Below are 27784 nucleotides of genomic sequence, written 5' to 3' on the forward strand. Positions count from 1 at the left end.
AAGACACAAGAAGAATTAAAAGAGTGATTAAAAAAACTACTTGAAAACGGAAACTTCGAGCTGCTTCCTTCATATGATCAGAGGATAAACAGCTAAACTGTAAGTGGGGAATCAAATTGTAGAGAAAGGATAAAAATGTGTCATAAAATGTGTCATAATTTAGTTTCATTAAGTCATAAATAGTTCAGTTCTTTGATGCAGGTCTGAGAGTCGGGACATAATACAGATTGTATGATTATATGTGCAAGTGCTCCCTCCTGTGGATTAAATGTCACACTGCAACTGATTCATCACTATTATTCTGTTTTACATTTTATTTTCCAACTCTAAATATATTTTTTCTTGTGTGTGAATAAATGTTTTTTTTATCTTTTTTTTGTAAGTACAACAAATCAGTGTGCACGTGTGTGTGTGTGTGTGTGTGTGTGTGTGTGTGTGTGTGTGTGTGTGCGTTTGTGTGTGGCTGAAGGCCAGGACACAGTGACCTTTGACCGCGGCCACAAATTGGCCAACAGCGATTGGCTGTCTCAGCCAATCAGAGCAGCCGAGGCGGAGGGTTGAACTGCGTGCTGCATGATGGCAGTGATTATGCTGATCTGGGGGTGTGTGTGTGTGTGTGTGTGTGTGTGTGTGTGTGTGTGTGTGTGTGTGTGTTTTTTACTTCTATCTTTTTGAGGTCCAATTTTAGTTTTACACCTTGCAAGTGAGGACATCTGTGTATGTTTTTCCTTCTTTAGGAGGTCTAAAGTCGGGGTTATTACCATGAAGCAGGTGATGACGATGACGAAGACAGTGAAGAAGAGGACAACGGCGTAAAACCCTTCCCTGCTCCACACGTGATCCCTCTGCTCGCCCTGCAGGACGTTCTTCTACAGGAAACAGAGAGAGAAAGAGAGAGAGAGTTTCAAAATAAGGTGTCTGTGATGTTGTAACAGGATGTATCTTTCTTTGCAGCAGGCAGAGAGAGTTGCTCCTCACTGATTGGTTAGCGTGATATTATGACAGAGGAGCCGTCACATTGGAGTAATAATATTAATATGTTCTATAAAGCTGCTCAGCTCGTCCTCCGGCTGATCGATGGGACTTTAATAGTTCAATTAAACTTTCATCAGCAGCACTCTGCTCTCTAATAATCCCAATCCATCCTCTCCGTCCATCTCCACGGAGACTAACGAGGCTGCTTAACGAGCTGCAGTTGCCAAGGAGACCGAGCGGTTTTCAAACACACACCTCAGTCGAGACCTCGGTGATGCCGAAGTGTCCCAGGTGGCGGTGGAGGACCCTGACGTTCAGTGATTGGATGACCTCTTCAGCGGGACGGGGCTCGGAGATCCCCAGCCTATCAGAGGACACGAAGAGCTCGATGCCATTCTTCTTCTCCTGTAAGTCAGTCAATCAATCAATCAATCATTTAATTAATCAATAAATCAGTAGAGTGTAATGTTGATGTAATGGAGTGGTGTGTGTCTTACATTCAGCCGGTTGATGTGCACGTGTCCTGCAGGAACGCCCAGCGCTGCCGCTACGCCTTCCCGAAACCACCGAAGAAGACTGACGTTCAGCCTCCTCACATCCACAGCCAGGTACTGAGAGAGAGATAGAGAGAGAGAGAGAGGAGAGAGAGAGAGAGAGAGAGAGAGAGAGAGAGAGAGAGAGAGAGGAGAGAGAGAGAGAGAGAGAGAGGCTGTTATGATATAATATCATCATATTACAGTTCTCTGGTGAAAAGAACAGTATTTACTCCGACATCGATGTGAATGAGTTTTGATTTTCCTTCTTCTTTAATGTGCAAACTTTGAGTACAAATGTTAAGTACTACAGTATTAGAGCGATGAACAAAAACCAAGATGGCGACGGACAAATACCAAGACGGAGACGGACAAAAACCAAGATGGCGATGGACAAAATGCCGAACTCGAGGTACAAAACGGTAGTCCACAGACCAATGGGTGACGTCACGGTGACTCCGTCCACTTATATATATTCAGTCTATGTTTCTTGTCCATGTTGACCTAAAGGGACAGTTCAAACCAAAATCCCAAATCCATAAAATATAAACATCAAATTGACACCGTCTATAGCTCGAAGAACAGCTAAATAATCAGTGTGTTGTTCCTTCTGTCCATCCTTATAGAACCCAACATGGCCGTGGATCTGCAGTGATTTTGATCTGCAGCCTGATCACCAAACAGATCGAATCAGAACATCATCTCTGCGTCTCCTGCTGTGTTATTTTATCTCTCCTCCTCCATCTCTTCCCATCTGGTTTTCCCAACAGTCTCTCAGCTTTCAGCAACAGTGATACAGGAGACAGGTGAAACACACGTTAATGACTCATCCTGGATTTTACCGGGATTGGTGTGTATATGTGTGTGGGGGGGGGAATAACCACAGGAAACACATCTTTGTAAGAAGACCCTAAGGGCTCATGAAAACACACACACACACAGCTGATTGGTTTGTGTTGCTGATGTTGCTAAGACAAACTGAAGACAGTCAAAACGTCATATTTCTATGTTGAGAAGCTACAGAGACACCACAAGAGACAAGAACTGTGATTGGTCAGTTTCTGTTTTCTCCAACAAGTTCCCGATACTGGTAGACAGCGTTGAACCGTGTATATGTGTGTGTATGTATATGTGTGGAACCAAAGTTCACAAGCGCGAGTTCCGTCAAATTCTTCGTGTGCCGTGTGATGCAAATGACGCAACACGAACATGCAACATTTGCGTCATTAGAGTTGAAATATATCAAGAAATCTGTGTGACTGTGTGACGCTGTGTCGCGACAGCCTATCAGCGTCAAGACTCTCCTCCTGTCGTCACTGACGTCCTGACGTTGCTGGCACTGATCGATCCAAACTCCATTCAGAAAACAAGCATTTTAAAAGTTGTTTGCTTGTCGTCTTGCAGACAGACCTGACAAAGCATGAATTCAAACTTTTTACAAATCGGCATCATCATGTAGGTATTTCGGCATCATTTTGATCCGTTTACAACAACGTCACTGCCGTATTTAGTCTTTGTGCTAAGCTAAAGCTAAACCTGACCTGAAACCATCTGAACTGAACACACAGAGACAAAAAACATGTCTGACCTGCAGCTCTCCGTCCACCAGCTTCAAACCACCGACTGCTGCTGCAGCTCTAACAAGACTGTGTGTGTGTGTGTGTGTGTGTGTGTGTGTGTGTGTGTGTGTGTGTGTGCTAATGGCTAAAACAACAACATGTTTTGTTGCCAGTTAATTCAATATGAGGAAGAATAACCACAGCCAGACACGCTGATGTTATTAGAGTCTGTCTCTGGTTACAGTTTGTTCTGTTATTGTTCTCTGTCTGGAAATAAAATCCTGCTGAACCCACAAACAAACAACCGATGACCTGCAGTATGCGATGAAACTAACAAACAATTGTTTTCATTATTGATATATCAGCCAAAAGTGTCAGCAAATTGTAAAAAAAAAAAAAAATGGTTCCCCAAGAACCAAGTTGACGTCTACAAATGTCTGTTTTTGTCCGACCAAAAGTCCAAAACCCCCCAAAAATATTCAGTTTACTCTCATAAAACACAAAATTATCACATTTGTGAAGCTGGAAACAGTTCATATTTCTCAGTTTTTGCTTAAAAACAAATTCTCAAATGATAAATCAATTATAAAAACTGTTGCAGATTAATTTTCTCTCAATTAATTGACTTCAGCTAAAACACGCAGTAAACCACTAAACTAAAAACCAAACAGTTTAAGCAACTAAGACATTTAAACAGTTTAACAACCAATTCAACAAACAAGTAAACAAACACAGCCTATAAATACTATAACTAATAACAACCTGAAGAACTAAACAATCTTACCAAGTAAACATGGAAACATTGTTGATCCTCTCTGTCGACCACAGGACGCGTTTTACTCAATGAACACAGCCAGAGGGAGAAGGTGCCTGTCTACCTGTCAGTCAGAGATCAGGGACATTTCGCTCCATTTCCTGATCTAATCATTCCTTGATCTCTGATTGGCTTAGAGCTCAAACTGCCACCTGATTGGCTGTCGTCCAGGTAATGCCATTATCCCGCTGCGCTTCCTGTTAGGATCAGGTGCTATTTCTGTCCACACACGCACACGCACACACACACACACGCACACGCACACGCACACAGTAATAGGCACTAATTAGCTGACAGCCCTCGGGGCAGTGGGGGGGGTAAACACAAATATAAAACAAGGTCTGAATTGAAATGTTTAAATCAATTAGAGCTGCAACGATGAGTCGATTAATTGATAATTAATTGACAGAAAATGTATCCACAACTTCTTTGATAATCAGTTCATTGTTTCTAAGCAAAAATACCAACTTTTTTCTGGTTCCAGGCTCTCAGATGTGACAATTTGCTGTTTTTCTTTGTCATATTTGACAGTAAATTGTATATACACACGTGGACAAAATTGTTGGTACCCTGCCGTTAAAGAAAGAAAAACCCACAATGGTCACTGAAATAACTTGAAACTGACAAAAGTAATAATAAATAAAAATGTACTGAAAATGAACTAATGAAAATCAGACATTGTTTTTGAATTGTGGTTCAACAGAATCATTTTAAAAAACAAACTAATGAAACTGGCCTGGACAAAAATGATGGTACCCCTAGAAAAGATGTAAAATAATGTGACCATAGGGACATGTTAAACTAAGGTGTGTCCTGTAAATAGCATCACAGATGTCTTCAAACTTGTAATCAGTCAGTCTGCCTATTTAAAGGGTGAAAAGTAGTCACTGTGCTGTTTGGTATCATGGTGTGTACCACACTGAACATGGACCACAGAAAGCTAAGGAGAGAGTTGTCTCAGGAGATTAGAAAGAAAATGATAGACCTTCATGTTAAAGGTAAAGGCTATAAGACCATCTCCAAGCAGCTTGATGTTCCTGTGACTACAGTTGCACATATTATTCAGAAGTTTAAGGTCCATGGGACTGTAGCCAACCTCCCTGGACGTGGCCGCAAGAGGAAAATTGATGACAAATTGAAGAGACGGATAATACGAATGGTAACCAAAGAGCCCAGAACAACTTCCAAAGAGATTAGAGGTGAACTCCAAGGTCAAGGTACATCAGTGTCAGATCGCACCATCCGTCACTGTTTGAGCCAAAGTGGACTTAATGGAAGACGACCAAGGAGGACACAAATCATAAAAAAGCAAGACTGGAATTTGCCAAAATGCATATTGACAAGCCACAAAGCTTCTGGGAGAATGTCCTTTGGACAGATGAGACAAAACTGGAGCTTTTTGGCAAGTCACATCAGCTCTATGTTCACAGACGCAAAAATGAAGCATCCAAAGAAAAGAACACTGTACCTAATGTGAAACATGGAGGAGGCTCGGTTATGTTATGGGGCTGCTTTGCTGCATCTGGCACAGGGTGTCTTGAATCTGTGCAGGGTGCAATGAAATCTCAAGACTATTAAGGCATTCTGGAGCGAAATGTGCTGCCCAGTGTCAGAAAGCTTGGTCTCAGTTGCAGGTCATGGGTCCTCAAACAGGATAATGACTCAAAACACACAGCTAAAAACACCCAAGAATGGCTAAGAACAAAACATTGGACTGTTCTGAAGTGGCCTTCTATGAGCCCTGATCTAAATCCTATTGAACATCTGTGGAAGGAGCTGAAACATGCAGTCTGGAGAAGGCACCCTTCAAACCTGAGACAGCTGGAGCAGTTTGCTCACAAGGAGTGGTTCAAAATACCTGTCGACAGGTGCAGAAGTCTCATTGAGAGTTACAGAAATCGCTTGTTTGCAGTTTTGTGCAACAAAATATTAAGTTAAGGCTACCATAATTTTTGTCCAGGCCAGTTTCATTAGTTTGTTTTTTAAAATGATTCTGTTGAACCACAATTCAAAAGCAATGTCTGATTTTCATTAGTTAATTTTCAGTAAATTTTTATTTATTATTACTTTTTTCAGTTTCAAGTTATTTCAGTGACCATTGTGGGTTTTTCTTTCTTTAACGGAAGGGTACCAACAATTTTGTCCACGTCTGTGTGTGTGTGTGTATATATATATATATATATATATATATATATTTATTTAGTAGGGCTGTCAATTGGTTAAAATATTGAATCGTAATTAATCACACATTTTTTATCTGTTCAAAATGTACCTTAAAGGGAGATTTGTCAAGTGTTTAATACTCGTATCAACATGGGAGTGGACAAATATGCTGCTTTATTTACTCGATAAATAAATCAATAAATATGTCATTAAATGTGGCAAAAATAATATTAAAAATAACTGTAGCCATTAATTAATTGATAAAATGTGACATAAATTTATATTTCTGTTTGAATTTGCTTCTTTATTTATTTATATTTGTATTCATTCCCTTTTTTATTTATTTATGTATTTATTTGTATTAAATATTACATTTATTGATTTCTTTTTTGTTTATCAACATTTATTTATTTATGTTTGCATTTATTTATGCACAATTTTCGCTTTCCATTTCACCACTTATTTGTTCCCCCAAACATTTTTATTACTGTATTCTTTTCTTTATACATTTCTTAATGCATTTATGCCTCATTATCAATTAATTAATTAATGGCAACATTTATTTTTAATATCATTTTACATACATATTTATTCATTTATTTTTGTTTTGGCAGGTTCCGTCCTCCGTAACTCTCCACTGAACCACAGTTCGAGTAATATTGTGGCATTGGAGGATGTAAACAGGAAGTATAATGTTGCATAGAGTCAGTCAATTAGCTTTGAGCCCCGTTTTCTTTTTTTAGTATATACTTGTTTACATTTTGCCAAATCAGCACCATTACAAATACACTGAATTATCTATTAGCAGCTCCAGTTTGCACTCTACTCATGGATGCACAGACAACTATCACCGGATTACTGTGATACTGAAGAAAACTTAAAACGCTTCTGCAAGCGTCTTCGTTTCTATGATTACTAAGCAGAAAGTCCTGTTCTGTAGGTTTGACCTTGAAGAAAAAAATTCTTTAAATCACACCTATATTGATGAACTGCTGGCTTTTGTGACATGCACCATATATCATCACTACTGTACATATTCGTTATTGATTACTGCATCTTCTCTGAGCGGTTACCATCCCTAAATTATTCAAAAAAAAATGGGTTTTCTTTTATTATTTCCAGTGAGCTCAGAATATTTACTCTACTATTGAATCAGGCCTCAGTAAGTAATGACATCATTGTGAGCGAGTCATTTTTTGCAGCGTGTTAGTTGTGCAGCTTCTCCTCGGAGCACTGACGGGAAAAAAAACGTGATCGCCACGTGCAACATCCAGCTCTATTAGATCACACTCACAGCTGAATGAGTGGGTTGACGTGAGGTTACATTATTCACGCTTGTGTTGGTTCCTTTGAGAAAAAATGGCTCCAGTTCGGAGCAGAGCACGCTCAATAATCTGTAATCTGACAGCAGGAAAATGTTACTAAATTAATATTATATCAATATCTCAGTCATCACCGCGGCATTATCTGAACAGAAATATGTTAAAGGTCACCTATTATGCAAAATGCACTTTTCCATGTCTTTTAAACATCAATATCTGTCCCCAGTGTGTCTACAGGCCACCATAGTATCATAAAAGACCATCCTCTCTCTTTTTCTCCTCCTCCGTTTGTCCGGAAATGGGTGCAGAAAAAAAATTCGCTTTTTTCCTTGTATTCTGACGTCATTTGAGAATTGCAAGCCATGTAAGGGTTTCCTGGTCGAACCAGAGAGAACCTTCAGTAGCTGACCCCGCCCCACAGCGCGTCACTGTCTCTCCTCCTCAACCGAACTTGAGCAAAGTAGCTCCTACAGTTAGTCTGCAAGAACCAGCAGAACAGGCTTCATGTACTCCCATCATCTAAATATAACATGTTCTTTCACAAAGGCTTTATGTAATTACACTGTTTAAACAGATGATATTTATATATTATATATATTTGATGTCATGCATGTAGCAGATTACAGGTAGTAAATAGTGACTTGTAAGCAACACAACACATTTCTGTTTCACAGTCAAACTTTATTTGAGTTGACAGATGACAATATTAATTATTCACAGCATTTGTAATCATCTTACCTGCAGTTATGTTAACATGGTACAGGAGAAAGTCTTTCAGCTCTGGTAAACTATGGTAAGCTAAGCTCCGGTGGTCTGTAGTCATGGTAACACAGAGACAGCTACTACTGTAAATAATATACCATTACTCTGATCTTCCATACATTATCTTTTAGCAGAAATAATGAACTGACTACTTGTAACGACGGCTCGCCGTTACGGGAGTAATATAGTATGTGTAACTATAAATACTATACATATGGATTATTGAATATACTTAATGAACACACGGAGGTATTAATTAATTAAAACAGTCAATAACATGCCAAACTTACTACTTCCGGTTTCCGTCTCCCAAGGTGCGCGGGTGAAAGAGATCCCCGGGGACTCGCGCCCTATTAATAGTTCCGGGAGGGCGAAACCAGTGGGAAGTGGGTGGAGGGGAGTTCGGCGGGACTGTTTTGTGTGTATTTGTGAAGGGGTAGTGTTTATGGATGTTTATTGAGGATAGTTGGGTGTGTATGTATTTGTTAAGAGGATTTATATGTGGGGGATGGATTTATGTACATAAATGTGGATGTTTTTGTATGTTGGTGTGGTGTTGTGTTTGGGAAAATGGTATGGGCCAATTGAGGGGAGTATAAAACCCATGAGTTTGGGTCCATTTGGGGGGAATACTACGGTGGAGGCAACATGTGTGACGGGTGTGAAAGGAAAAATAAATGCTTCTATGATGAAATGCCATCCAGTTGTGGACTGATCCTCATTTCCTCCATGACCGCTCGGGGATTCTAACAAGTGGTGTCAGAAGAAAAGGCCGGACAACATATTGAGGAGAGCATGATGACTAGAGGCACAAAGAAAGATCCTCAGGAGGAGCCAGGCAGTGGGGAAGCAGGTACTTCAGCTGACCAGCAGGGGGCAGCGGCTGGTGGAAATCCTGATAAGCTGGAGGAGCTGACTGGCATGATGAAGTCTCTGGTCCGCTCCCAAACAGTTGGAAAAAGAGTCCATGCGCCAAGAGCAGAGATGGAGGAGCATGCAACACCAGTTCCAACGGATTCAAACACAGGTGACAGAGATGAGAGATGAATATGACAGCAGAGGGGAGCGCTATGAAAGTGTTGATGGTGCAGACGGGGAAGAACCGGAGGTGATGGCCGGCCAGTCCAGTCAGCGGGAGTGGTCGCCACCACCACAGAGGGTGCGACACATGCATAGAGACCCCAAGTTGATACCACTCACTCCGGAGGATGACATCGAACACTTTCTGACAACGTTTGAAAGAATGGCCACTGTCTGCCGTTGGCCAAAAGAGGAGTGGGCCATTCATCTTGTTCCTCTGCTCACAGGTAAGGCACATAGTGCCTATGTTCTCATGGACATCACAGACTCTGAAGAGTATGAAAAGGTTAAAGAGGCTATTCTAGCTAAATATGAGATCACAGCCGACACCTATAGAAGGCGGTTTCGTGCACTGAACATTGATCAAGGAGAGACCCCACGTGAACTGTATGTTCGACTGAAGGACATGTTTAACAAATGGATCAAACCACAGAGCTCTACGGTGAAAGACATGGCCGAGCTGATGATTCTGGAGCAGTTTTTGAGGATGGTGGACCCGGAGTTGGAGGTCTGGATCCGTGAACGGGACCCAAAGTCTGCAGAAGATGCCGCCCGGTTTGCAGAGGTTTTCCTGTCAGCCAGAACTGGGAGCAGAAGAACCACCTTCGGCCGGGACAGCTACTTCACCGGGCGCAGTAAGTCCAATGGGGGTGAAAGGGGTGGTCAAACTCAGTTTAGGCCTCAGAACAATGCTAGGCAGTTCCCTCCCAGTAAACCTAACAGTAACAAGCCCTTTTCCAGCTCTAAGCAGGACATCCGCTGCTATCAGTGTAATGCCTTAGGTCACACTCAGTATACATGCCCCGCAACCAGACAGAGTAAGCCTTCCCTTTTGTGTACAGTACCCAGACCCGCTAACCCAGTCTCTGTGCAGGCAGAAGCGCTCACAACACCGGTGTTAGTGAATGGTCAGTGTGAGAAGGCCCTCTTAGACTCTAGCAGTTTTCAGTCTGTGGTGCTGTCCAGCATAGTTCCTAGAGAACTGTGGAGTGAGACCACTGCCAATATTAGTTGTGTACACGGTGATGAGAAAAAGTACCCCACAGCTGAGGTTTATCTTACGGTTGGTGGCCAGACTTACCTCCTGCCAGTAGCGTTAGTGCCCAGACTACCATATCCTGTTATCCTTGGCCAGGATGTCCCCACACTGTTAGATTTGATTGAGCAGGCAAAAGGTAAGAAGCAAGTTACCAGTGAGGGACATGTAGAGGGCACTGTTGAGGCACCAGTTCAGGAGGTTGAGCAGCAGTTACAGCTCCAACCGGCAGTTAAAGCATGTAACGTGGTCACAACTAGAGCACAGAAGGCAAGAAATACACTTGAGGAGTTACCATTTTACCAGGTTGAGTTGGAGGCAGGTCCAGTCAAGCAGCTGAAGTCCAGAGCTCAAAGAAGGAGGGAAAAGGTTTTGGCTACGGCCAGGGAAGAGTTTGAGGGAGTACCTAAGCCCAGCCATCCTTTAGATTTTCACATTCCCCCCGACATAGCAGCAATACAGTGAGCTGATCCAACGCTAAAATCCTGGTTTGACAAGGTGACAGAGGTCGAAGGTGAGAAACAGGGAAAGGTAGACTGTTTAGCTGATGCTAGCTATGTGGTTAAGAGGGGCATTCTCTACCAGCGTCAGGGAAAGGATGAAGCCTTAGCTTTGCCACAGAGCCTTACACAGAAAGTCATGGAACTAGGGCATTCTATCCCCTGGGCGGGTCACCTAGCATTTCAAAAAACCCTCAGCAGGATTGGCAGGAGATTCGTTTGGCCGGGCATGTACACCCGGGTTAAGAATTTTTGCGCTTCATGTGAGACGTGTCAGCTAACTTCATCTAAGGGTGTAGCCCGAGCCCAGCTTCAGTCACTGCCCATTATTGATACACCATTTGACCGAATAGGCATGGATGTAGTGGGGCCCCTTGAGAAAAGTTCTTCAGGAAATCGGTACATCTTGGTAATTTGTGATTATGCCACCCGTTACCCAGAAGTCTTTCCCCTCAGGTCTGTTAAAGCCAGACAGGTTGCCAACTGTCTTATACAGCTATTTTCAAGGGTAGGCATACCTAGAGAGGTCCTGACAGACTGTGGGACAAACTTCCTGTCCAAACTACTGCAGCAAGTTTATCAGTTGTTAGGTGTGAAGGGTATTAAGACCACCCCATACCACCCCCAGACGGATGGCCTGGTGGAAAGATTCAATCAAACACTTAAGAACATGCTGCGAAAGTTTGTCTCCCACACAGGCTCTGATTGGGACCAATGGCTGCCATACCTGCTGTTTGCCTACCGGGAGGTGCCACAGGCTTCAACGGGATTTTCGCCCTTCGAGCTTCTCTATGGTCGCCAAGTGAGGGGGCCACTGGACCTCCTGAGAGAGCACTGGGAGAATCCAATTGCAGATCAGGAGAATGTTGTTGCCTATGTCGTGAAGATGAGAGAGAGGCTGGAACAGATGACGGCTCTAGCACAGGAGCACATGAGGACGGCGCAAGCCAACCAGAAGACCTGGTATGACAGAAAGGCCAGAGACAGGACATTTCATCCAGGGCAGCAGGTGATGCTGTTGCTCCCAACCAGTGACTGTAAGCTGTTAGCCAAATGGCAGGGGCCTTACCAAGTCACCAAGCGCCAGGGTAAGGTAACCTATGAACTACACATGCCTGACAGATTGAAGAAACATCAGTGTTTTCACGTGAACCTGTTGAAGGAGTTTCAGGTGCCTTCACTGCCAATCCAGCAACCTGCCCAGCAGCAACTCTTCATCCGTGCTCTCGATGAGGAGGAAAACAGAGAGCAGTCGTTCCCCACCAACTCTGAGCCGACTTCAGCGGATGTGTCCCATCTCCAGCCAGCCCAGCAGAGGGAGATAAAAGCCTTGCTGGATCCAGAGCTTTTCCAAGAAAAACCTGGCTTCACAACTCTGGTCCAGCACAAGGTCCATCTGAAGGGAGAGGCTGCTCCCCGCCGGAAGAGCTATAGGATCCCTGAACGTTTGGTACCAGAGTTCAAGAAGGAGATTGAACTGATGTTGCAGCTGGGAATAATTGAGACATCAACCAGTGAGTGGTGCAGTCCTGTTGTGTTGGTACCTAAAAAAGATGGCTCACTGAGGTTCTGTATTGACTTCAGGTACCTCAATGCAGTCTCAAAGTTTGAAACCTACCCAATGCCCCGCATCGATGAGTTGCTGGAAAGAGTTGGGAGGTCCACGTTCATCACCACGCTTGACCTGAGTAAGGGGTACTGGCAGCTGGCCCTGGCACCTGAGTCCAGGGAGCTGACAGCATTCAAGACGCCCTATGGCATGTTTCAGTTCAGGGTGATGCCGTTTGGTCTCCATGGGGCGCCAGCAACCTTCCAACGACTCATGGACCAAGTGTTGAGGGAGGTGCCACAGTTTGCAGCCGCCTACTTGGATGATGTTGTCATCTTCAGCCAGACATGGGAGGAACATATGGCTCACCTGCAACGGGTCCTCCACCTGATCAAGACAGCCGGGCTAACCATCAATCCAAACAAGTGTGCTTTTGCACGGGAACAGGTGGAGTACCTGGGCCAAGTCGTTGGACAAGGGGTGGTCAAGCCTCGAGTGGGGAAGGTGGATGCCATCCACTCGTATCCGGTGCCCACCACCAAGAAGAAGGTGCGTGCCTTTATGGGGCTGGTGGGTTGGTACAGCAAGTTCATCCCCCACCTTTCTGAGAGGGCAGCTGTCCTTACTGACCTCACCAAGGCCTCAGCCCCAAACAGAGTGAGATGGAATGAAGAGTGTGACAGGGCCTTCAAGGATCTCAAGAGTGCCATCACAAGTGAGTCTGTTCTACACACTCCTGACTTCTCTCAGCCATTCACACTGCAGACGGATGCTTCTGGTGTCGGCCTTGGGGCAGTGCTGCTACAGGAGGCTGAGGGGGAGAGGCGTCCTGTATTGTTCCTGAGCCGCAAACTCCTGGACCGGGAGACAAGGTACTCCACAGTGGAGAAGGAGTGTCTAGCCATGAAGTGGGCCGTTGATTCACTGAGGTACTACCTGCTGGGACGTCACTTCTGCCTTGAGACGGATCATCGGGCTCTGCAGTGGCTGAACCGGATGAAGGACTCGAATACACGTATCACAGGATGGTACCTGTCCCTGCAACCCTACGACTTCACAGTCCAGTACCGGGCAGGAAAGGCCAACCTGGTAGCAGACTGTCTCTCCAGAGTACATGAAAATTGAGGTACTGTACTCTTTGGAGAGGAGGGGAGGAAATGTAACGACGGCTCGCCGTTACGGGAGTAATATAGTATGTGTAACTATAAATACTATACATATGGATTATTGAATATACTTAATGAACACACGGAGGTATTAATTAATTAAAACAGTCAATAACATGCCAAACTTACTACTTCCGGTTTCCGTCTCCCAAGGTGCGCGGGTGAAAGAGATCCCCGGGGACTCGCGCCCTATTAATAGTTCCGGGAGGGCGAAACCAGTGGGAAGTGGGTGGAGGGGAGTTCGGCGGGACTGTTTTGTGTGTATTTGTGAAGGGGTAGTGTTTATGGATGTTTATTGAGGATAGTTGGGTGTGTATGTATTTGTTAAGAGGATTTATATGTGGGGGATGGATTTATGTACATAAATGTGGATGTTTTTGTATGTTGGTGTGGTGTTGTGTTTGGGAAAATGGTATGGGCCAATTGAGGGGAGTATAAAACCCATGAGTTTGGGTCCATTTGGGGGGAATACTACGGTGGAGGCAACATGTGTGACGGGTGTGAAAGGAAAAATAAATGCTTCTATGATGAAATGCCATCCAGTTGTGGACTGATCCTCATTTCCTCCATGACCGCTCGGGGATTCTAACACTACTGTTTCACATCTTCTATTTTCCACCCTGATGGTCGCTGTGTTTACACACCGTGTCATAGCGGTAGCATGTAGCTAACCCGTTAGCATGTAGCTACATGCTAACGGGTTAGCTCTGTATCTCCCATCTGCCCACAGCGGTCTGCTCTCAGCTGTCTGCTCTCCTCTGGGATGATTCTGTCGGTCATTTCTCACAGATGGATCTGTAAAGACAGACGTAAAACAGAGTGTATGTTTACGGTTTACAGAGTTGATGCATGAGGTAAACACTGAGCTAACTAACAGAGATATAAATAGTATTATTTACCTGAGAGAAACCGTCAGGAAAACCTGGAATCTGGACCGCAGATGTTCATCATGTGTCGCCGATTTCTGATCAGATTCCTCCGGTAACGTGCGCTGGGTGAAGTTTCTGGTTTATAAACTTTAAAGTGGTTTATAAGCTCTATTCTAGCTCCTCTCTCTCCACTCCTCTCTCTCCCTGCTCTCAGGCCGCGAGGGGGGCGGGGAGGGTGACGCTGTGTTGTTGAGGACGTTTGATTGACAGAAAACGCTGACCAATCAGAGCAGAGTGGGAGGAGACAGAGGCTACAGACACAGAAATCAGCACTTTTGGAAATGGGCTGAAACAGAGGTTATAGAGACATGCTGGAATGCATGATCTGATTGTTTTTTTGAAAAAAAAACTTCAGAGACATGGTTTGGAGGTGTCTGAGACCTATAATAACTAGTTTAAATGGAGTATAATATGTGACCTTTAAAGTACTCGGTTACAGCAACCAGAAGCACTTTGCAGGAGGTGATTGCTCTTAAAACTGCATATTTGTTATATAAAATACACAGATCTGTTGGTAATAAAACAGGTAAATGTGTGTTTGTACAGAGAACAGATACAGCTGCAGTCGTAACACAGAGTCCTGGTCTGCATTAATCATGGTTCTCTCTGTGGGTTTGAAGTGGCGTCAAAGTTCCCTCCACTAGCAGACGCAACACACACCGCTGACATGAATTATTTAATAGTTCAACACACACACACACAGACAGAGGCTAGTGTGTAGGCTGAGATTTGAACGGGAACACCCGCCTGCTGTGATTTTATTCTGCATGTTTAAACATTTGTTTTAGTAGCTCTTATTCTAACGAAACATTTGCAGATGAAGCAGCGACATCCAGGGACTCGATGTAGCCCTCAGATCGCTTTAAATTAAAGGTCAAAACCTGACGATCATGTTGTTCACCTGTAGTTCCTCTATGTGTTCCTTTACCTGGTGCTGACCTACAAGTTCCAGCACAAAGCAACAAAGCCAATCCCAGCCGACATTGGGCGAAGGCGGGGTACGCCCTGGACAGGTCTCCAGACTATCACAGGACTGACACATAGAGACAGACAACCATTCACACTCACATTCACACCTACGGGACATTTAGAGTCAACAATAAACCTGAGTACCCGGAGAAAACCCACGCTGACACAGGGAGAACGTGCAAACTCCACACAGAAGGACCGGATTCAGACCTGCGACCCCTCTTGCTGTGAGGCGACAGTGCTCCCTGTTTCACAGATCTGTCAATTAAAGGGACTGTTTGTAAGAATCAGAAATGTCTTGTTAACAGCGACACCTGTGGCCGTTAAGTCAACGAAAGTCAGCGTCCTGTTGCTCGCACTTGTGCTCGCTCTACATAGACATGAACGAGCATCGCTCAACACAGTGAGGAGACACATGTCAGCTAAAAGCACAATATCACTCTATATTTCAGCTGCTTGGCAGTAATGTTAGCTGGCCAGACGAAGGTCTCTCCATGAATCAATGCTGATCCTAGTGTTGGCTTTTCCTGCTTCAGCCTCCCGACCGCGGTCGGAGGGAACAGGGGAGACGCCGGAGTTTTGGTCGGAGACGATAACGTTACTCTCTGCGGAGCCCCGTCACTTCACAAGACACAGGAAACCTCTGTTGGTCTGGAGGAGCTGCAGCAGTTATTTCTGCACAAACGTCCACTGTATATTCACTAGATATTCTCAGAGCTAAACTAACTCTTCTGTAGTGTGGAGTGTGCAGCATGCACGTGAGAGTGGAGCGAAAGAGTGAGAACGAGCGCGGTGTGTGAGTGAAGGCAGGTAGAGGAGCAGAGGAGCAGAGTACAGCAGAGACTCCGGTCCTGGAAACCAAAGCTACGGTCTCCCCCGCGTCCTCCGACCGCGTCCTCCGACCGCGTCCTCTGACCGCGGCCAACACTGTTTAACAGACGGGCTTCACTAGATACAACCAAGAGGTTTTGGTGCTTCCATGTAGTTTGTGTTGGAGTCTGAGTCTCAAAAGCGTAGCCACATGCGAGCGCAGATGGGACACCGACCCGCAATGATTTATACGTGGAAGAAGTTACAAACAGTCCCTTTAAATGAACTAATTGATTAGTCGACAACATCGTATGAGTGTTAGTCGGCTAAGAATGTCTTTGGTCGAGGATGGCCCTGAAGGCACCGCAAATCAACGCGCCGTAGTTTGACTCGGCGCAACTAAACGTGCTAACGGAAAAAATACCACAACACACTGACCTCTACAACGATGAGGCTCCGATTTCTCTCGTCAATTCCAATTAAAAAATTAAAAACACAGAATTTAGTCTAATTCAGTTTCACCAACAGACACCTTCAGTTTTGAACAAACAACCTCAATCTGACACACTCTTGACTACAGCGTGTGTGTGTGACAACCAGCCTGCACGTGCTGAGAGAACCTGACAGAAGAGCAAAGGCCACACGCACACACACACACACACACACACACACGCAAGAACACGCACATGCAAGCGCACACACACACACACACACACACAAGCAAGAACACACACACACGCAAGCACAGACACGCAAGCACGGTGTCTTGCAGGCATGTGGTGAGATGCAGTGATGGGAGGTGACTGGGAACCATCTGGGACTTACACAACCTCTCTGCCTCTCAGCCTCCATCCAAACACATTTCATCCTGCTAGATCAGGTTCACAGACTGACTGGAAATATACTAAGAATAATAATACAAGTTTATAGATAATAGGCCTATATGATTATTTTGTAAAGTAATCCAATTAGTAATAGGGCTGCAACTGACAATGACTCATGAGAAAATGAAAGCTAAATTATAGCAAAGTCTGAAACCATATACATATAACTAGATATATATAGTTATACATAGAACTATATCCCGTCAACATCAACGTTGTTACCGAGATCTTTCTTTGGCATTTCTGACTTGATTCAGAATCGAAGAAGAACTTTGATTCTGAACACCTGTCTCACTCTCCATCTCCTCTGGTCTTACACCTCCATCCGTCTGTCTCTCTCTCTCTCTTCCTGTCTCACTACATCTCCATCCGTCTGTCTCTCTCTCTCCTCCTGTCTCACTACACCTCCATCCGTCTGTCTCTCTCTCTCTCGCCTCCTGTCTCACTACACCTCCATCCGTCTGTCTCTCTCTCTCTCTCCTCCTGTCTCACCACACCTCCATCCGTCTGTCTCTCTCTCTCTCACTTCCTGTCTCACCACACCTCCATCCGTCTGTCTCTCTCTCTCTCACTTCCTGTCTCACTACATCTCCATCCATCTGTCTCTCTCTCTCTCTCTTCCTGTCTCACTACACCTCCATCCATCTGTCTCTCTCTCTCTCTTCCTGTCTCACTACACCTCCATCCGTCTGTCTCTCTCTCTCTCTTCTCCTGTCTCACTACACCTCCATCCGTCTCTCTCTCTCTCTCCTTCTGTCTCACTTCATCTCCATCCGCCTGTCTCTCTCTCTCTCTTCCTGTCTCACTACATCTCCATCCGTCTGTCTCTCTCTCTCTCTCTCTCCTCCTGTCTCACTACATCTCCATCCGTCTGTCTTTCTCTCTCTCTCTCTCCTCCTGTCTCACTACATCTCCATCCGTCTGTCTCTCTCTCTCCTCCTGTCTCACTACACCTCCATCCGTATGTCTCTATTTCTCCTCTTGTCTCACTACACCTCCATCCATCTGTCTCTCTCTCTCCTCCTGTCTCACTACACCTCCATCCGTCTGTCTCTCTCTCTCTCTCTCTCTCTTCCTGTCTCACTACACCTCCATCCATCTGTCTCTCTCTCTCTCTCTCTCTTCCTGTCTCACTACACCTCCATCCGCCTGTCTCTCGCTCTCTCTCTCTCTTCCTGTCTCACTACACCTCCATCCGTCTGTCTCTCTCTCTCTCTTCCTGTCTCTCTACACCTCCATCCTTCTGTCTCTCTCTCTCTTCCTGTCTCACTACATCTCCATCCGTCTGTCTCTCTCTCTCCTCCTGTCTCACTACATCTCCATCCGTCTGTCTCTCTCTCTCTCCTCCTGTCTCACTACATCTCCATCCGCCTGTCTCTCTCTCTCTCTCTCCTCCTGTCTCACTACATCTCCATCCCTCTGTCTCTCTCTCTCCTCCCGTCTCACTACATCTTCATCCGTCTGTCTCTCTCTCTCCTCCTGTCTCACTACATCTCCATCCGTCTGTCTCTCTCTCTCTCCTCCTGTCTCACTACATCTCCATCCGTCTGTCTCTCTCTCTCCTCCTGTCTCACTACATCTCCATCCGTCTGTCTCTCTCTCTCCTCCTGTCTCACTACATCTCCATCCGTCTGTCTCTCTCTCTCCTCCTGTCTCGCTACATCTCCATACGTCTGTCTCTCTCTCTCTCTCTCTCTCTCTCTCCTCCTGTCTCACTATATCTCCATCCATCTGTCTCTCTCTCTCTCCTCCTGTCTCACTACATCCCCATCCGTCTATCTCTCTCTCTCCTCCTGTCTCACTACATCTCCATATGTCTGTCTCTCTCTCTCTTCCTGTCTTACTACATCTCCATCCTTCTGTCTCTCTCTCTCTCTCCTCCTGTCTCACTACATCTCCATCCGTCTGTCTCTCTCTCTCTCTCTCCTCCTGTCTCACTTCATCTCCATCCTTCTGTCTCTCTCTCTCTTCCTGTCTCACTACATCTCCATCCGTCTGTCTCTCTCTCTCCTCCTGTCTCGATACATCTCCATCCGTCTGTCTCTCTCTCTCTCTTCCTGTCTCACTACATCTCCATCCGTCTGTCTCTCTCTCTCTCTCTCTCTCTCCTCCTGTCTCACTACATCTCCATCCGTCTGTCTCTCTCTCTCTCTCCTCCTGTCTCACTTCATCTCCATCCGCCTGTCTCTCTCTCCTCCTGTCTCACTACACCTCCATCCGTCTGTCTCTCTCTCTTTCTCTTCCTGTCTCTCTATACCTCCATCCTTCTGTCTCTCTCTCTCTTCCTGTCTCACTACATCTCCATCCGTCTGTCTCTCTCTCTCCTCCTGTCTCGATACATCTCCATCCGTCTGTCTCTCTCTCTCTCTTCCTGTCTCACTACATCTCCATCCGCCTGTCTCTCTCTCTCTCTCTCTCTCTCCTCCTGTCTCACAACATCTCCATCCCTCTGTCTCTCTCTCTCCTCCTGTCTCACTACATCTCCATCCGTCTGTCTCTCTCTCTCCTCCTGTCTCACTACATCTCCATACGTCTGTCTCTCTCTCTCCTCCTGTCTTACTACATCTCCATACGTCTGTCTCTCTCTCTCCTCCTGTCTCACTACATCTCCATCCGTCTGTCTCTCTCTCTCTCTCTCTCCTCCTGTCTCACTACATCTCCATCCGTCTGTCTTTCTCTCTCTCTCTCTCCTCCTGTCTCACTACATCTCCATCCGTCTGTCTCTCTCTCTCCTCCTGTCTCACTACACCTCCATCCGTATGTCTCTATTTCTCCTCTTGTCTCACTACACCTCCATCCATCTGTCTCTCTCTCTCCTCCTGTCTCACTACACCTCCATCCGTCTGTCTCTCTCTCTCTCTCTCTCTCTTCCTGTCTCACTACACCTCCATCCATCTGTCTCTCTCTCTCTCTCTCTTCCTGTCTCACTACACCTCCATCCGCCTGTCTCTCGCTCTCTCTCTCTCTTCCTGTCTCACTACACCTCCATCCGTCTGTCTCTCTCTCTCTCTTCCTGTCTCTCTACACCTCCATCCTTCTGTCTCTCTCTCTCTTCCTGTCTCACTACATCTCCATCCGTCTGTCTCTCTCTCTCCTCCTGTCTCACTACATCTCCATCCGTCTGTCTCTCTCTCTCTCCTCCTGTCTCACTACATCTCCATCCGCCTGTCTCTCTCTCTCTCTCTCCTCCTGTCTCACTACATCTCCATCCCTCTGTCTCTCTCTCTCCTCCCGTCTCACTACATCTTCATCCGTCTGTCTCTCTCTCTCCTCCTGTCTCACTACATCTCCATCCGTCTGTCTCTCTCTCTCTCCTCCTGTCTCACTACATCTCCATCCGTCTGTCTCTCTCTCTCCTCCTGTCTCACTACATCTCCATCCGTCTGTCTCTCTCCTCCTGTCTCACTACATCTCCATCCGTCTGTCTCTCTCTCTCCTCCTGTCTCGCTACATCTCCATACGTCTGTCTCTCTCTCTCTCTCTCTCTCTCTCTCTCTCTCCTCCTGTCTCACTATATCTCCATCCATCTGTCTCTCTCTCTCTCCTCCTGTCTCACTACATCCCCATCCGTCTATCTCTCTCTCTCCTCCTGTCTCACTACATCTCCATATGTCTGTCTCTCTCTCTCTTCCTGTCTTACTACATCTCCATCCTTCTGTCTCTCTCTCTCTCTCCTCCTGTCTCACTACATCTCCATCCGTCTGTCTCTCTCTCTCTCTCTCCTCCTGTCTCACTTCATCTCCATCCTTCTGTCTCTCTCTCTCTTCCTGTCTCACTACATCTCCATCCGTCTGTCTCTCTCTCTCCTCCTGTCTCGATACATCTCCATCCGTCTGTCTCTCTCTCTCTCTCTCTCTCTCCTCCTGTCTCACTACATCTCCATCCGTCTGTCTCTCTCTCTCTCTCTCCTCCTGTCTCACTTCATCTCCATCCGCCTGTCTCTCTCTCCTCCTGTCTCACTACACCTCCATCCGTCTGTCTCTCTCTCTTTCTCTTCCTGTCTCTCTATACCTCCATCCTTCTGTCTCTCTCTCTCTTCCTGTCTCACTACATCTCCATCCGTCTGTCTCTCTCTCTCCTCCTGTCTCGATACATCTCCATCCGTCTGTCTCTCTCTCTCTCTCTTCCTGTCTCACTACATCTCCATCCGCCTGTCTCTCTCTCTCTCTCTCTCTCTCCTCCTGTCTCACAACATCTCCATCCCTCTGTCTCTCTCTCTCCTCCTGTCTCACTACATCTCCATCCGTCTGTCTCTCTCTCTCCTCCTGTCTCACTACATCTCCATACGTCTGTCTCTCTCTCTCCTCCTGTCTTACTACATCTCCATACGTCTGTCTCTCTCTCTCCTCCTGTCTCACTACATCTCCATCCGTCTGTCTCTCTCTCTCCTCCTGTCTCGCTACATCTCCATCCGTCTGTCTCTCTCTCTCCTCCTGTCTCGCTACATCTCCATACGTCTGTCTCTCTCTCTCTCTCTCTCTCTCTCTCTCCTCCTGTCTTACTACATCTCCATACGTCTCTCTCTCTCTCTCCTCCTGTCTCACTACATCTCCATCCATCTGTCTCTCTCTCTCTCCTCCTGTCTCACTACATCTCCATCCGTCTGTCTCTCTCTCTCTCCTCCTGTCTCACTACATCTCCATCCGTCTGTCTCTCTCTCTCCTCCTGTCTCGATACATCTCCATCCGTCTGTCTCTCTCTCTCTCTTCCTGTCTCACTACATCTCCATCCGTCTGTCTCTCTCCCTCCTCCTGTCTCACTACATCTCCATCCGCCTGTCTCTCTCTCTCTCTCTCTCCTCCTGTCTCACAACATCTCCATCCCTCTGTCTCTCTCTCTCCTCCTGTCTCACTACATCTCCATCCGTCTGTCTCTCGCTCTCTCTCCTCCTGTCTCACTACATCTCCATCCATCTGTCTCTCTCTCTCTCTCTCCTCCTGTCTCACTACATCTCCATCCGTCTGTCTCTCTCTCTCTCCTCCTGTCTCACTACATCTCCATACATCTGTCTCTCTCCCTCCTCCTGTCTTACTACATCTCCATACGTCTGTCTCTCTCTCTCTCTTTTCCTGTCTTACTACATCTCCATCCTTCTGTCTCTCTCTCTCCTCCTGTCTCACTACACCTCCCTCTTTTGTGTCTCTCTCTCTCCTCCTGTCTCACTACATCTCCATCCGTCTGTCTCTCTCTCTCCTCCTGTCTCACTACATCTCCATCCGTCTGTCTCTCTCTCTCCTCCTGTCTCACTACATCTCTATCCGTCTGTCTCTCTCTCTCGTCCTGTCTCACTACATCTCCATCCGTCTGTCTCTCTCTCTCCTCCTGTCTCACTACATCTCCATCCATCTGTCTCTCTCTCTCTTCCTGTCTCACTGCATCTCCATCCGTCTGTCTGTCTCTCTCCTCCTGTCTCACTACATCTCCATCCATCTGTCTCTCTCTCTGTCCACCTGTCTCAGTACATCTCCATCCGTCTGTCTCTCTCTCTCGTCCTGTCTCACCACACCTCCATCCCTGTCTCTCTCTCTCTCTCCTCCTGTCTCGCTACATCTCCATCTGTCTGTCTCATTATCAACCAGCACACACCTGTCTGTCTGTTTCTGTCTCAATGTCACTCTGAAGGTCGCTCTCTCAGTTATGTAACCACCCACTGTGTAGGTAAGTGGGTCTCACACACACACACACACACACACACACTCATGATTAGTGTTTCCATGGCAACAGAGAGAGCAGCATCTTTCCTCCAGCTCAAGAGGAGTCTGCAGCTCCTCATCCATCATTCACTGACTGTCTGTTTGTTCTGACCTTTGACCTCTGACCTCCTCAGAGTGACTCTTCTTTTATCAAACCATCAGATCAGCGAGTGTTTGCTCACAACCGGCTTCCAGAAACAGACTCTCAATTATAAAATAACACGTCGGTCATAACAGGTGTCTGAAGATGCTCTTAAAGGAAACACAAACATCTGATTACTCACCACGGTAACCAGATGGCGTGCGGACACCACGGCATGCTCCGGCCGCACCTGGTGATGCGGTCGTGCCAGCAGGTTAAGGGTTCGCTGGGCGCCGGGCTCCGGACGGAACTGAGACTCCAAGAGGGCGGCCGGCATCACTTTGGCAAACCTGGTAGGAAGCTCGCGGTGGAGGTGATGAAGATGATGACGATGATGATGATGGAGGTGGAGGTGGAGGTGGTGAGACTCGGGAAGGTCGTCCACATCATGCTGCGGGTGGCGGGGTGGAGGGAGACGACTGGAGCGACGAGAAGGGAGGAGACGAAGCTCGTGGTCGCCAGAGGACGATTCTGAGGAGAGAAGAAGATGAAGATGGAGGACAAATGTTTTATAAACTTGCAACATTTTTTTCCCAACCGTTCTGCTTTGTTACCGTCAAGTTGGGCCTCGTAGCAGAGCATGTGTACATTTACCATCATACAGTTGGCAGCACATTACCACTGATAATTCAAAGAGACTTTTGAAACAGGGTTGTTGAGTTCAGGTGCTACATACAGTCAGTGCAGCGGCGCTGTATGTGAATACAGCTCGCCGCCGGGTGATGTTATGAACCCAGACACGACGGCGTTTGGTTTTCGGACATATCTATAACTTCCACAACATGTACAAAGCAGCAACAGTTGTTATTTCTTGGTTGATGGAGGAAATGGAGGGAAAGAAAAGTTGTTGGTATCTATGGAGACGAGCTCCTCCTTCTAGCAGGCGCGTCTAGAGCGAATGACCACAGATGATACCGGCGGTCCAACTTTCACAAGTAAGGCTAAGCAAAAATTCACTCTTGGTCTGAACACAGCATTAACCTCGAGAGTAACACTGCAGGTAGTTAGCCGGACGTGCTAAGATTAGCAGCTCATGATAAAGCAGACAAACACAGTTTACTCCATTCCTTACACTTTTGTACTTATTTTTTTTGTAGGGACGCTCCGATACCAATTTTTTTCAGACCGAGTACAAGATCAAGTACTTACGTTTGGGTACTCGCTGATACCGAGTACCGATACGAGTACTTCTCTGTGCCAAAAGACCCTCGTTAACAGCCAGCTGGAGGGTGTGAGCGACACACTGGGGAGTCCCGCATACGAGGCGGTGCGCCGCCACCGGCTCTAGGTAGACTTGGAAAAGCTTGGGGTGAAGGTGCTTCCAGGGGCCGTGGACAAGGTGTCACAGTGCGCCCAAACCACGTCGTCGGGACCCCAGGGCGGGGCTCGGCCCACGTAAAAGGCGCCAGGGGTCTGCGGCGATGTCGGCAACCCACCCGACCCGTCTTGAAAAACGGACCAAGGAGTCTAACGCGTGTGCACCGGCTGAGATGGGATCCCGGCCCTGCGGGCTCGGGTGCACCACCGGCCCGTCTCCCCATCGGGGAGGTGGAGCGTGATCGGTGCGATAGGACCCGAAAGATGGTGACGAGAGGTTAACGTCACGCTGCCGTAAAGTGGTATCGGTGCCGTTGTATCGGAGCTGTTTGCGGGTACGAGTACATGAGCACAGTATCGGACCCGATACCAGATACTGGATCCCGATACTGGTATCGGTGCATCCCTAATTGTTTGTTATTGAAAGCCATTAAAAAAGTCTCCTCCCTCAACATGTAAAGCACCTGGGATAGATAATAATGTCTTGACTTTAAAGACTTGAAGAAGAGGAAGCAGAGAAGAGAGGTTTTAATCAACTCTTCCTCCGGCTATAAACAACCCTCTCATCTTTTAAATATGTAGCTCTGCACACATTGAGCAGACTCCAGAGGGACGACAGAAGAAGAAGAAGAGATGAGAGCAGGAGATCCCATCTGTCTCTGCTGTCACAGCATCTTTCATCAGTCTGCAGGCCGGCTGAGAGGAAACCCCGGCACACCGACTCGACTCAGCCAGCCGTGATGAATACCAACACTGCATTATTCATTCGCAGGCTTTATTTATCCTTGGAGATAAAAAGAAAATCTACTGAGAGGAGCCCTTTTTAACTGGCCAGCATCCGGCTTCAGCTATAGACGGTCATATTGGGAACCGAAAGGACCGGAGATGGATCCCTCATTTAAAGAAAACACAGAACCTCAGCAGCAGCATCTCCATAGATAACTACCATGGCGTAGTAGGGAGAGACATTTACTTTGCAGAGCTGCTGATGGAGGTTTCCAGGCGTCTGTTACAGTCGGCCGTCTGTTCTGTCAGAAAATACACTGACAGGAAGATATCAGTCAGCGTCCTCTGACTCGCGTCTACCAGACAGTCCGCCTGCCAACAACAGGACTATTTTTCTTGGCTGCAATTTTGTCAAAAATCTGTTGTGTGACTCAATAAATGCAGACAGAAACCATTAAAAGGTAGAATATAAAAGACATGCCTGACTGTTTCATGTGAGCTTCCTGTTCTTGAAGAAAGAGTAGATCTGCAATGATTAGTTCATTGATCGATTAGTCGATCATTTCATTTATTTTTCAAGTAGTTCTCAAACGTGAATATTTGAAGCTTTTTCTTTGTCGTGCATGAGAGTAAACTGAATATCTTTTAGTTTTGGACTGTTGGTTGATTAAAACAAGACATCATTTTGAGACAGACAGCCCTTTCTGACGGGGAACTGAAGCCGTTACATCGCTCTCTTCAAAGCCACCAGACTACATTGACAAAAACAGTAATTTGACCTCTCAGAACACAGGACTTGTTGGTCTACCGCTGCATCGATTGGTTAGTTTGTTTGTGTGACTCTGGTTAATCCAAACTAACCCTTTAAAACACCAAATTCACACACAAACTAACCGATCGAGGCAGCAGGAGACCAGCAACTCCTGTATTCTGCGAGGTAAAATCACTGTTTTTGTGAATAGAGTCTGGTGGCTATGAAGAGTCTTTTTTCTGCTGCTCACGTCCACATATATACATTTATTTTATATACAACCCCACTTCAAACAACTGAACTATCCCTTTAAGGGGATTTATCGAGAAAATAATAAGCAGATTAATTAATAATGAAAACTATTGTTAGTTGTGGCCCTAAAAAAGAAGTTCAGAGGCTGCAGGAGAGCAAGTTGTGTCTCAAAAAATAAAAATATATTCTGCTGTGTTGAATTAAAAAGCAGCTGAAGCAGCAGCCTGAATCAGTCCTCTGTGGAGCTGACACAGCTCCTCTCTCTATGGCTTCCTCTTTTCTCCCTAACGACAGCGTCCTGGTTGCTATGCACGATGCTGAGCTGAGCCCTGATCTGATTGGACAGAAGAGTCGGCCCTCGTCTCACCTCTGTGGGGAGCAGTCAGCCAATCAGAGGTAGAGTTAGAGAGGGCTGACCCGGTAACTCTGTGGGGAGAAGCACTCCCCAACACACACAAACTACATCATGACTGCATCTGTAGCTGTTAAGATTAATTAACATCCATAAATCATGTCAAACATAACGGCAATTGTCTGCTACAACTCAGAAAATACTCCTGTTTTAGTCTGGATTGTGACTATAACTTCTTCGTATTTTTGTAATATTATCATATGATCTGCTCACGATCTCTGATTGGTCAGTAGGCGGTGCTTTTATAAGATAAGATAAGATAAGATGAACCTTTATTAATCCCCAGAGGGAAATTCAGGTGTCAAAGCAGCAACATCAGCAAACAGAGTGAATCACAGGAGGTAAAGGTATACAAAAAAATATATATATAAAAACAATAATAAGAGATATAAAACATACAGAGTGAATGGGTGAACATAGTGTGTGCAGTCCGTCAATAAATAAATGTAGAATGTGCAATAAATAAATGTAATATGTACATATATTATACGAGTTAAAGGTCCCATATCGTGCTCATTTTCAGGTTCATACTTTGTGTTTCTACTAGAACATGTTTACATGTAATGTTCAAAAAAACTTTTATTTTCCTCATACTGTCTGCCTGAATACACCTGTATTTATCCTCTGTCTGACACGCTCCATTTTAGTGCATTTCAATGGAACTGCAACGGAATTCCGTTGCTAGGCAACGGAATTACGTTGCTAGGCAACAGTTTGGGTCCATGTTTACTTCCTGTCAGCTGATGTTATTTACATACACTGCAACAGGAAATAAACTGGGACACATTCAGAATGTTTACGATTAAAACCGTGTAATGGTCTAAATATCGTATATTTGTGACATCACAAATGGACAGAAATCCTAACGGCTTGTTTCAAACACGCAATTTCTGAATACGAGCTCTGTGTATTTCTCCGTATATTGAGTGTTTTGATACCTTCACAGTATTTATATCGCACTTAAACCTGCTTTATAATATAAAAGACATGAAAATCTCCCTTTTTACAATATGGGACCTTTAATCTTTTATCTCGAGCAGGTTAGGTGTTCAGCATCAGTTACCGTGGCGATCTACCCCGGTAAGAAGAGATCCACCGTTGTAGGACTGAAAACCCTGAAGGGTTAACCCTGAAAGGTTAACCCTGAAGTTACCTTGCTAACCCCAAATCCTGCTTCCTAGTGCAGGCCTCTGGTCTCTTTCCTGCTGTTACAAAAATGATCCATCTCATGTTCAATAAAGTCGATTTTTAACCCGTTTCACAAACTAAAATCCTTGTTCAGAGTTTTAGAAATTCCTTCAAAATGTTTCATACATGGCCGTGTCTTCACAGTGTTATATAAATGTTTAATTGTAATGGTGTTTCATAAAAAAATAAACGTTCCTATTAGTTTGTCTCTTTTGCGATGTTCTTCCATGTTTTGACCTGATAGAGAAGAGA

General features: G+C 45.7%; 1 protein-coding gene across 1 annotated transcript in view; it reads right to left on the reverse strand.

Moving 5' to 3' along the window:
- The window catches only part of ptprr (protein tyrosine phosphatase receptor type R), a 50174-nt gene that overhangs the window by 19238 nt on the left and 3152 nt on the right, over positions 1 to 27784 (reverse strand). The window contains exons 2-5 of the mRNA XM_074625301.1: positions 23029 to 23357; positions 1473 to 1586; positions 1231 to 1380; positions 762 to 869 (exon numbers count right to left, since the gene is read on the reverse strand). Coding sequence (XP_074481402.1) covers positions 762 to 869; positions 1231 to 1380; positions 1473 to 1586; positions 23029 to 23357 — 701 coding nt within the window. The remainder of the gene's footprint in view (positions 1 to 761; positions 870 to 1230; positions 1381 to 1472; positions 1587 to 23028; positions 23358 to 27784) is intronic.

The sequence above is a fragment of the Sebastes fasciatus genome, chromosome 23 (genome assembly GCF_043250625.1).
Source record: "Sebastes fasciatus isolate fSebFas1 chromosome 23, fSebFas1.pri, whole genome shotgun sequence".
NCBI lineage: Eukaryota > Metazoa > Chordata > Actinopteri > Perciformes > Sebastidae > Sebastes > Sebastes fasciatus.